At 36.7% G+C, this 11,764-nt stretch overlaps 3 protein-coding genes across 4 annotated transcripts; 1 reads left to right on the forward strand and 2 right to left on the reverse strand.

The window, feature by feature from the left end:
• LOC131664869 (integrator complex subunit 8) lies at positions 1 to 4,429 on the reverse strand. Its single transcript, XM_058936292.1, has 11 exons — positions 4,224 to 4,429; positions 3,635 to 4,058; positions 3,304 to 3,541; positions 2,999 to 3,235; positions 2,671 to 2,916; positions 2,344 to 2,593; positions 1,809 to 2,252; positions 1,249 to 1,738; positions 1,060 to 1,178; positions 625 to 971; positions 1 to 564 (listed from the first exon to the last, which is right to left on the reverse strand). The coding sequence occupies exons 1-11, from the start codon at positions 4,345 to 4,347 to the stop codon at positions 445 to 447; spliced, it is 3,039 nt and encodes a 1,012-aa protein (XP_058792275.1). The 5' UTR covers positions 4,348 to 4,429; the 3' UTR covers positions 1 to 444.
• Positions 4,430 to 5,777: 1,348 nt separating this feature from the next.
• On the reverse strand, positions 5,778 to 9,582 carry LOC131664927 (WD repeat-containing protein 35). The gene has a single exon (XM_058936409.1). It carries the CDS (start codon positions 9,503 to 9,505, stop codon positions 5,960 to 5,962), a length of 3,546 nt encoding a protein of 1,181 aa, XP_058792392.1. The 5' UTR covers positions 9,506 to 9,582; the 3' UTR covers positions 5,778 to 5,959.
• A 701-nt stretch (positions 9,583 to 10,283) lies between these two features.
• LOC131664928 (protein phosphatase 1 regulatory subunit 42-like) lies at positions 10,284 to 11,734 on the forward strand. 2 transcript variants are annotated; one of them, XM_058936411.1, is made up of 6 exons: positions 10,284 to 10,424; positions 10,491 to 10,796; positions 10,877 to 11,111; positions 11,211 to 11,330; positions 11,400 to 11,537; positions 11,610 to 11,734. In XM_058936411.1, the coding sequence occupies exons 1-6, from the start codon at positions 10,284 to 10,286 to the stop codon at positions 11,732 to 11,734; spliced, it is 1,065 nt and encodes a 354-aa protein (XP_058792394.1). The 2 variants fall into 2 exon arrangements, with proteins under 2 accessions (XP_058792394.1, XP_058792395.1); XM_058936412.1 differs by lacking the exon at positions 11,211 to 11,330.
• The last annotated feature ends 30 nt before the right edge of the window (positions 11,735 to 11,764 follow it).

Below are 11,764 nucleotides of genomic sequence, written 5' to 3' on the forward strand. Positions count from 1 at the left end.
TATCAATGTGTGAGTGTGCGCGCGAGCGAGCTTTTATAATCGAAAAATCTCCTTCAGATGTGTGCTTCCATTTTGTATAATTTAACACCATCTACACCAACTAAAGCGCGAACTCTTTAAAAAATGATGATTAATTTGAACGACACAAATGCATCTTATTTTAGTTATTCTAATAGTTTCTATTTGTGTAAACTTGCAATTTAGAAGTGTTTCATTTATTGGAGTATTATACATTTGAATTGGAAAATAAAAAATGACAAATTACATATTTACATCAATTCTTTACTTAATCATGTAAATTTTCAACGTATAATAGTAGTATGATTATATATATATATATATATATTTACATTGAGGGGGTAGCATACTCTTGATTATACCTCATAAATTAGTCAGGAAAACAATATTTACAAAAACGTAATATCAAAACTATTGTATAAAATTCTAGTAAACATACTGCTTTGCAAGAGCTCGAAGGAATTTTGCTTTTCGAGTATTCGCTGCTTCCCTTTGAATTTCTTCATTATTGTTAGAATTTAATTCCAGAAGTCCAATAACTTTAATCTGTAATAATTTTCAAAGTTAGAATCATCGCAATAATGTGAAATAAAGAGAATATCTCACCGCAAGTTGTTTCCGATGATGTTCTCCGCGTTTTGTGTGTAAGTTTATCAAGTATTCCAATATTGTTGTATCCCAAATACAATGGTAATACGCATCCATAGCATCATTTGGAACAGCATTTTTTTGTTCTGTTCCTGCCATTTTGAAAGCTAACGCATAATCTACTTCGTCTAAAAATTGGCACAATACTACAGCCTGAGTATTACACTGCAAGTGAGCACAGCATTTGATCATTCTTCTGTAGACTAAATCATCTATCAGACCTCGTACAGGAGTGGTAAAAAGATCTGTAGCTACTATGATTGCTTCTAAATAATATTTCATGGCACTTTCATAATATTGTAGCACTAAAATAAGTACATTTAGATATTAAATTGATTGTCTCCAATGTATACCTCCTTTCAATAATAATATTCTTTAAAACAAAAAACTTACCAAAATTAAGATCTCCCATTAATCGTAACCAAGGAACATTATTTGGATAATACTTCAAAGCTTGAGACAATAATTGAAATAGATATTCTCCTACAATACGTATATTGTACTGTTTTGCACTGTAACAATATATAACATTTCAAAAAAATAAATAGTGATTTTTTAATTATTTTCCGATCAAAAACTTACTTTGGTACAGTAGCAGGCCACATATTCAAATAAGAAGTATAAAGTTCTAAACTTGCTTCGTCTCTCAAAACGTTATGAAGACGAGCAAGAAGGGAAATCGATATATTTAGAACGTTGATTTCTCTAAGGCGACTAAATGTAGAAGAAACATTTATTGAAAAATCCCTTGTTGAATTATTACCGGATCCGCTATTACTGTTACTGCGCTTTTGCGGCATATCGCGATTTGGTTTAGAAGCAGCTAACACCATATCCCAAGCTTCTTTTGGGAACTTTTGTCCTTTATATTTTGCTATATTGCTTAGTGCAGCAGCAAATTCAAAACAACTCCATTGTTTTTCCAAGTTTGCCAAATAATCCCACTCAGCCATATTTAACAAAAATACTGTACAATATTCGATGATTTCTTGTCTTGGTATTACTTGATCAGTTGTTGATTGAAGTGTAGCCAAACATTGTTTGCTCTGAACCACCAATGTTTGAGTATCACCTGTATGCATTGCAAATCAATAAAAATTTAGTTGCATAAAATGGGTTATAATTATTTAAAAAAAACTTACAAATATTATTAGCAGGCCAAGCATGTAAGCAGTGACATATATCAGTTAATAATGCCTCCCAACTAAGTAGTTTTAAAAATTTATCGAGCAAATTCATTCCTCCAAGCAGAGGTCTTGCAGATAAGTTTTGCGCCTGATGCTGCACTTCATGTTCAACTATACTCAATAAAATTTTTGCACTGGGAAAATCTTTAGATAGTACAAGTTCTTTGCTTTTTGACAATAATATGTAAGAATAATCTTGCAAGAAACCTTCTGGCAAAGAAGCAACTACACTTTGTAAAGGAATAGGTATTTCCCATGAATGGTTTATTGGCCATAATGGTTTTGTATAATTTGAATTACTTAATCGCGTTATTTCGACGAGTATCTTTTGGATTTCAAAGGGGTCATACGAATGGATAAGACGTTGTTCCAGTTCAAATATATCTATCTTTTGTTTTTCTGTAAACAGATATTCATTTGAAATTTAAAATTTATGATTTTATTGTAGAAAGAATAATAATAATATTATAGAGGAAATAATGTTTCTTACGAGTGTATATCATTGGAACAATGCCCCAATCATCATTTAATAGTAAATTTGGAATATCCAAATCTTCAGGAGATATTGCTTTTTTGATTTCTTGTAATTCATCTACATTAAACAAAATTGAATATTTCTCATCATTTAAAATTTTATTTGCTACACCATCAATTTCTCCTACTAAGGTAAGGTATAAAAGATAACGGGCTATCCTTTGTTTATCAACTGATGATGCCTTTTTCAGAACATCATCCAGTGCCTGAAAAAATAAATAAATAAAGTTAGTGTAACATAAGTTTATAGATATATAAGTATTGATATTTGATGACCAATTACCCCAAAAAGAAATTCTAATCCTTTTGTTCCTGCTGCTTCAATTTCGGTAGTATAGTCACCGATAATTGTTTCACTTTCAACTATTCTACGTACCAAATTAAGGCATTGAACTTGCAATAAAAGATCTCGATTGACAACTATTTTTCTATTAACTAATCCACCTTGAATATCTAACTCCAAATTGTCCCTGTAAACTTGTGGTATTTCTCTTTGTATATTATCTGCTTGTAAAACTGGTAAAATATTCTAAGAAAATAAATTATTATTGTATAAAAATGATCATTTTTTAATTATTTTATATTGTCATTTAAAATTAAAATTCATTTACAGTATATTGATCTCTAATAGAAGTCAGCAACTGCTGTGTTAAATTAGGATTTTCGCCTTCTATAGGTATTTCACAAGCAGCACAATAACCATCTAATCTATCCTTTTTCACATTACAGTAAACCATTGGTAATGAAGTATTTAATTTTATAAACAGATCTCTGGCCTGAATAATGTTTTGTTTTGCAATTTGATATTCTCCTCTGAGAATATGAAATACTCCAAGATCGTAATGTATCTAAAAATCATGAAATTTATGAAAATTATTTAAGATTTTTAATTTAATATTTGAATTAAAATAACTACCTGACACTTCAATTCATCCTCTGTTATTGTATACACATTCTTCCAATCTTGTTTTATCTCAGTACTGTTTTCTGTTAACATTTCAAATGTATCAAACGAGAGTACTTTAGGCTTGATGTCATTTAATTGAAGAACACCATTCAGGAAATTAATACTATTTCCTGCTTGAGATTCTAATTTTCTAATAATTTCATCAATCATTGGTAGTGACCAAAAATTGTTTTCTTGCATTATTTGACTATAATTTAACAAAAATTATATTGTAAAGATTCAGTTATATTTGAACTTATATTGATATATTAGTTATAATGCAAAAGACAAACATGCTTACTTGTTAATAAGAACTAATGACTTTTGTTGTTTATTGTTCAATGCTCTAAACACAATTGCACGTAACAACCATCTATGGTACATTACTAAAGTAAATAAAACTCTATCCGATGCATTACTCGGATGTATTTCAGGCACATTTGGTATTTCTACAATTTTATCCATTGTTATATAAAATAGATCCTGCCATAACGTTAGTTGCATTTGTAGTGGTAATTTTTTTTGCAAAAGTTCTAGATCCCATTTTAAATAAGCTGCTAATTTTAGCGATAAAATTTTTAAAGCCAGATTTTTATAGTTCCACTTATTGACTGAATTAATTTTTGCTTCATTTGCATCATTTTGATTTTCTATAATTTTTACTTCATTGTTTTGGTCTGCATTAATAGTCATAAATTTGATCATAAGATCTGTTGGTGATGGATCTGAAAATTATTTTTAGAATTATATCAATTAATTAATTAAATATAAATTTACATTGAAATAACACTGTTTAACTTACTAATATTATTTATACATTTTGAGCGACTTAAAAAAATAAAAGGTTTCGCTTAAGAATAGAAATACTGTAGAGGTTATGAACAACGTACCTGGGGATGGTTTTGAAATATGAGATTGTAATAATGAAGGATTCAATAAGAATTCAAACCATAAAACAGTATCAGGTGCTATTGGTACTGTTCCTGGTCTTAATAAATCTACGTCCATCGTCATTTTTGGTGAAACAATTTCTACGTTTGGTCAATATATTAAGTTTTTAAAATGCAGGTTACTGACTCTCGCCGGACTTAGCAGTTGTAACTTTGTGGTTGTGGCGGTTCGATTGCTTCTGTGACATGCGTGTGTGTAGCAAAGTGGATTAAAAAGTGCTCTAATGAAAACAAATGACTCACGAAAATATAAATGTCATTAGAAATACATATTATATGTAGATGTAAAAAAATCTTTTTCGACAAAATAGATTTTTGTTCTGAATAAAGCATAATGTACTAACAAAACTTTTTAATCTCCATTGATTATTATAACTAATTATTTGAACAAAAGAATATATTTCATATAAGTCTGATGAAATATTATTTATTTTTATTGGAGTGGGTAAATCTGCTTGGATGGAGATGGAGAGACTTTAACTATAGAAAGTCCATTTTTTCTTTAAATTTAGGTGTCTTAAAAATTGATTTAAGATAATTGTATGAACCTTTTTCATGATACATCATCTTTTTAATGTAGCTCATGATATTTGATTTAATTCGAGTTAACTCTAATTTGATCTAATTTGATCTAATTCGATTTTAAGATTTCGGAAAAAAACCGCACTTAAAAAAATTAAGCACTTCAGGGTTCGGAACATCGAAGCAACTTGAGCCTTTTAGCTCAAATTTTTCGAGCTTTTCGAACTTCTCCAAAAAAATTTAACAGTCACATAAAACTTTTATTTTAAGTTACTAAAACGGTAGAATTGTTTTGTGAGCTCGAAAATTCAAATATGTGGGTAGATTTGAAGGTTTAACGGCATTTTTGGGCCTCGCACGAAGTACAATGAGCTAGAAAACTCAAGCCACTCCGAAAGCTCAATTTAAAAAAAAAAGTCTTATACATTTACGTAACGTAAATACATGTATAATATCGATTTTATTTTTTATGTAAATATGCTTCGTTGCAAAGGTCGATCTATCAATTTATCATTTATTGCCAGTCCAATATCTTACGCAACTGCCCTTAATTGGTAGTTCTTGCGTCGCAGTAACTTTCATGCCTTACGTGTGATCTAAAAACGTTTCCAAAGACGCGAAACAATAAATTTAATTTATCCTTAAGTTACAAGAAAGAAAGAAAGGGTATAATGGTTTCAGGTCAAGAATATTAAATCATTATTCAAACATTTTCAACAAAGTCTGAAATTTCAAATTCGTTCAATGGGTAATGATGCGTATTTAACCTTTTTCATAATTTATTGTGCTACTTTACTTTAAACATGTTATGTACATATACTATTGTTTGTCAAGAGTTTTAATAAGAGATATTAATGATCGAGTATGTTATTGAAGGACGAGCCAGGGCAAACTATCTAAGGTAAAAAAGTTTCGCAGACACACTAAATTTATTGAACATACTAATTTATTCACAACAAAAAGATATGTCATACAAGATAAAGGAGCTCACAAATTTAACATTTTATGAATCAAGAATTATACACCCCGACAAGGACGGAATCGTTGACAGTAAATGCATTTCGGTACAAGAGTGAAAGTTTTAAAAGACTACCCAAGATCTACTTACACGCATAACAAATAAATAAAAATATAATAAATTTGACCAACTAGATTTACATGTAAGTAATAATACTATGACAAAGCGGACATCCATTGACATTAAGTACATCACGTTCCGACGCGGCATAATGTTTACACACAGTGCATAACCAGGCAGTGGTTGGATTCATGAGTGGTCGTCCAGTGACAATACAAGCCGTAAACGGAGTGGAGCAATTAGGACAGACGATGCAATGTTCGGGCACGAGGCTTTCGCAGTAGGTGCACTCTTGTCGCGGCGGCGGTTGAGAGTCACGAACTGGGTACCTGGCAAAGATCTCAAGCGCGAGCTCCTCGTAACGTGGATCGACGGCCTCCAGGCGCACCAGTGCCCGCGAGCAGGTGACCAGCACCTTCGAGCCGCAACTCGCAAGCGCCAACAGAGCGTAGAGAGGCCGCGGTTCGAGAAGCGGCTCGTACTCTCGCAGCCTCAAAGCCGTGCGCATCGCCGCTTCGTAATTCTGGGCGTAAAGTTGTCGATGGGCCAGCAATAGCAAATGATAGGCCTCGGCCCCGCGCCACGCGCGCTCCAGCAAGTTGGAGTGGTCCGAGCTTCCGAGTCGCTGCCCAGCCTCCGCAGCTTCCTGCGCCAGCAGAGCCGCCAGCACGAACAGCTTCTTCAGTCGCAGGGGTGGTGCCCCCTGACTCGCCTGCTCCTCGGCTAACTCGAGCAGCAGCTCGGCCGCCTCCAGCGGCCTCTCGGCTTTGCGGTAAAGCTCCACGGCCTGGAGTCGCCGACCACTGGCTAGCAGATGCCGCGCGTATTTGCCGAGGAGCTCGGCGATCCCGGGCAGCCGCCAGTTACGCGCGAGCTCGAGTGCCTGGTCCCAGCGGTTCGAGCGCACGCACACCTCCACCGCCTGGCGAACCTCCGAGCAGCGCACCAGGCACTGGACAGCCGGCTGGCACATGCCGACCGAGGCCAGCATACGCGCGGCTCTCAGCAACTCCGGCGACCCGTCTCGCAGTCGAGTAGCCAGGGCTGCCAGCTCCTCGTATTCCTCCAGCCGGTAATGGCACTCGAGTAGACGCTCCAGGTCCGCGCCGCTCGTCGCCAGCGCGAGGTGCTCGCGAGCCGCTGCCCACTGCTGTCGAGCCGCCAACTGGCCGCCCAAGCGCAGTCGGGCTGTCTCTAGCTGCGCGTCGGACGTTGCGGCCGAAGCATCGCCACTGCCGAGGCGCATCAGCTGCAAGGCCCGCGGATAATTGGCGAGTCGCTGACTCAGCTCGACCGCGAGCTCGCGGCGCTCGAGGTCCAGGTAAGCCTGCTCGGCTGCCTCGTGGTCGCCGAGGAAGGCGAGCACCTCGGCACGTTGCAAGCCTGGCTCCCGCACGCCGCGCAGCCGCTTGATGAACCGGATACCCAGATAGTCGGCGCAGCGCACCATGGCGCTCTCCGCCGCGTCGAGCTCGAGTTGGCGCAGCGCGTGCTCGGCCAGCAGTCGCCAGAGGCGTGGGTGCGGATTGTCGCGCACGAATTCCTCGGCTTCGCGCAGGCCGACGCTCTTGAGCAGCTCTCGCGTGTCTCTCAGCGACTTGACTTGGAGCTCGACCACGAGCTCACTGCGAGCTTCCTGGAGCTTCTGCACCAGCTCGTCCAGCAGCACGCAACGGATCTCGAGGTCGCGGAAGCAGCACACGTAGCCGGAGCAGCTGATGGGCTCTTCTGGTTCCAGACCCCTGAAGATGTATATGCGACTCTTCTCGACGACGGCGACCAGGCGCGGGTTGTCCTGAGCCCAGCACACCGCCCATGCGTCCTTTCGCTCAAATCGATTAACGTCTTCGTCCCTAGATCTTGACCCGGCGACGACGAAAGAGGCATCGGATGACTTTGTTGCGGCGCCGGCCGAGCCGAGCTCCTGCAATCGCATCACTGAGTGCGCGTCTATAATCGCAGCCATCGTCGAGTCGCAGTTGATGAAGATCTGACAGGGACGACGTCCCGTTGAGTGGCGCTTCGTTAGCGTCACTTGAGGAAGCGAATACTGTTGGATCATGCCGGAATCTCGACCTACGAGTAGTAATTTGTCGGTAATGCTGAGGCTGCGGATAGGATCGCTGCTCTCTTTCCTGGCAACTGGACGATCGGCGATTTTGTCACGTTGGTCCAGGTCTTGCATAGTTTCAGTCACTCCACTCGGCGTGTCGTCTACGTGGTAGAATCTATCGCGGCGTGATCTGGCAACGTTGAGGCCGGAACTTCTCGGTGATCGGAAAGTCCACAGCAGGAAATTACTCTTTGATGCGACAACCACTATGCTGTTGTTCATTGCCACTTGGTGTGGTTCGAAATCTAAAAATTTCGTGTCCACTGGCGTTGATATCGCATTGCATACGTAGAGCACGTAGCGTTCGTCTGCTTGATCCGAATCGTTTTGCGCAGCGATGACGCAGTGCTCACCGCAAGCTCCGATTGCTATGACGTACCTTACGTACTTCGAGTAGCGGGCATTCGTTGTGGTGTTCCAGAACGTAACGCAAACACCGTCTCTGCTAACCTTCTCATCGGTAAAGATAACTGTGTTGCCGAAATAGGCCCACTTGTAATGTGGACGAATGTTGGCAAAATAGATGTTGGAGTCCACCGAAAGACAGATTCTCAGAGAGCCTCCTTCCCATGAACAACAACTTAGTTCTTTTCCAGGCACTTTCAATACTCTTAAAAGTTCTCCAAAGGGAGAGTAAAATGACACGACATTACTATCTTTTCTTTCCTCACTGATTGATATTCCCGCGATAGCAAACGTTGACCCAAAGCTATTCCATGAACAGCAATTAATAGACATTGTTGCATCTATTGTTATAGGATTTTCGTCCATCGTGTCTCGTAGCAGAACTATTTTACCACTTTGAAAACATACAGCAAGTATAGGACAATTGATAGCTGTGTATCCATTACGACCATTGTACCAACTAATGGCAACTACAGCTTGTGAATGGCTACTACCTATATTGTCTAATTTTTTTAGAAAAACACCCTGATCATCATACAAATGAGCTTCCCCACTCTTACACCCAAATAAAAGTAGTTTTGAATCTGGAGACCATTGCACTGCAGTCAAAGATACACTTTTTAATTCTTTCCCCCATATTCTGTTACCTTCAACTGATCCAACAATCACTGCTCCATCTTCATAAACTATACAGATTTTTTGACCATTGGAGCTCCAAGACATTCCTTTGACAACAGATTTGTTACGATTGTTGATCATTTCTTCGTACCATGAACCTTTGTACAACATCCACACAATAATAACACCATTTTGATCACTTGATGTTAATTTTTGATGTTCTTCGTTCCAGGTGACTACTTGAACATGACCATTGTGACCTTCTAAAGTTTGATTCATGTTCAAATTACTTGTTGAAGTCATAGAGCGATTTTTACCACTACCAGTTGCAGCCTCTGTTGTCGTTACATTGGGTTCAGCTCGTATAACTTTAAGAAGCCCATCTTCACCACCCACAGATATGTATCCTTGCTTTTCATTCCAAGCAAGACAATTTAAACGAATATTGTTCGGTATTGCAATTTTTTTACTTAAGTAAGCAAACATGGTTGTTTTTTAAAGGTTAATCCTTCTTGTATTGTATGCACTTTATAGTTTACTATAAATAATTTTGATGTTCTAGGCACTAAATAATTTTTTTTAAATATCCATTTCATAAATTTTATTGTTGGATTCAACCAATTTGGAGCACCATTCTACACTTTCCTCACTTCTTTGACTTGTTTACTTGCTCATATTGCTATGGAGCGTCAGTGAACACATTTGCTGACATACATACGTATATACTTACGCTTACACAGATGCTGTGCACCTTGCGCGCACTTGTTAGATGCATACACCGTCCTATAGTGAATTTCCTGCTGTGTGGAATGGAAAAAGCGAATAATAAAAATTCAATGTATACTCAATAAATAAGTATAGTACCTACTTGCAAGATAAGATGAATCATTTGTTTTCTAATTATTGACAACTACTCAGTACTCACATGATTCGAAAAACACCTTGAACAGTTTTATATGTATAATATTTGTTGCAATTACATTGATGAGAAAGATTGAAAAATTGTAAACAGGGTTACGTTTACCATAGCAACCTACGAATGCACGTATATATATATATATGTTGCAAGCACATATTTTTCAATATATTTCGGTTAATTCATATAAAATTTGTTAAAGTGTATGTACTTAAATGTAGACAAGTTGGATGCGCTATTCCAGACATGTTTAAACATTAAAGATTGGAAATGCGTTATGGAAATACTATGTTCATAATGTATTTCTATACTTAACTATTAGTGGGTTATAAGCGTAAAAGCTCCATTATGGTTAAATTAAATATATCGTTGATTGAAAAGAAATGTCTGCATCAACAACTTCAAAAATCATTAACAAAAGAAATTGATAAAGATCATTTGAAGAAATTAACCCATTTGTTTATGAATGAACAATATATCGACCAAATAGTAAGTAGTATCAAGTACAGTGTTATATTATTTAATTGCATCTTTTTATAATTTTATTCTGTGCAGGATGAATTTGGAGTCTGTAACAATTTAAGAGTCATATATCTACAAAAAAACTTCATCAAAAAAATTAAAAGCTTGGATTTTGCCGTGAATTTAACGCATCTCTACTTGCAACATAATGAAATCACAAAGATAGAAAAATTAGATCGTCTCGTGAACCTGAAAAAATTGTACTTAGGATATAACAATATAGCGGTTATTGAAGGATTAGAAAAATTGATAAATTTAACCGACTTACACGTTGAAAAGCAAAGACTTGCTCCAGGAGAATGTTTATGCTTTGACCCAAGAAGTGCAAAAACATTATCTGTAGGTATTTTTTCAATCAACCTTAAATAATGAAAATCATAAAAAGTTACAGAATCTACATATCTCTTTGTACTTGACAGTATGGCTTGGTTCATTTAAATATTTCGAAGAATAAAATAATATCCTTGAACGAAATCAATAATTTCCAAAAATTAGTAACACTAGAAGCAAAGGATAATTTAATAAATAACATTGCGGATTTAACAGAAACAGTTATTTCTTTAGAAAGATTAGAACATTTACTTTTACAAGGCAATCCAGTGACGAAAATCCGTAGATATCGAGAAAATATTATTGCCAATAGTTATTCATTAGGTAAATAATTGTTCATTTACTTAGACTTTAATTTATTACACATAAATTTTATTAGCAATCAAATGTAATTAGATAATGATCTTGTGATATTAATTGCAGTTAGTTTAGACGAAAACCGCATTTCTGAAAATTCTCGAAAATTTTTAATGAAATTTAAAAGTGAAAAGCTTCAGCAATCTCGAAAGAAACTTGAACTATCTTTGAGCGAAGATATAACAAGTTTAATTCTCTATGTTATTTTTTAATACACGTCTAAAGAGCTGCTAATGCATAAAATTACTTTTCTAGGTTCTTTGAACTTACCTCCAGCGTTCAAAAGATCAGTCTCAAGAGCTATGTTTCAAAATATCATTCCTAAATTTTCATTCCCCGGAATATCAATTGTCGGCGATGCACAACCGCAAATTATTCCACCTTGGAAATCAGGTACATACAACACGCTTTATTTCTACTCTATATTTTAGCCACGTAGGTCTAATTAATTTAAATATATTTCAGCAACATCAATAAAGGCTGAGAAAGATAATCACGTTTTGCCTCGACCATTTTGGAAGAATAAAAGAGAATCATCGAAAAGAAATTGTTTTCCCGGTCAAATTGTTTCATTCTCATCATTCACATGAAATAAAATCTGTGTAATCAAACGCAAAACT

This window comes from Phymastichus coffea, unplaced genomic scaffold (genome assembly GCF_024137745.1).
Source record: "Phymastichus coffea isolate CEN01 unplaced genomic scaffold, Cenicafe_Pcof_1.1 PCOF00046, whole genome shotgun sequence".
NCBI classification, from domain to species: domain Eukaryota; kingdom Metazoa; phylum Arthropoda; class Insecta; order Hymenoptera; family Eulophidae; genus Phymastichus; species Phymastichus coffea.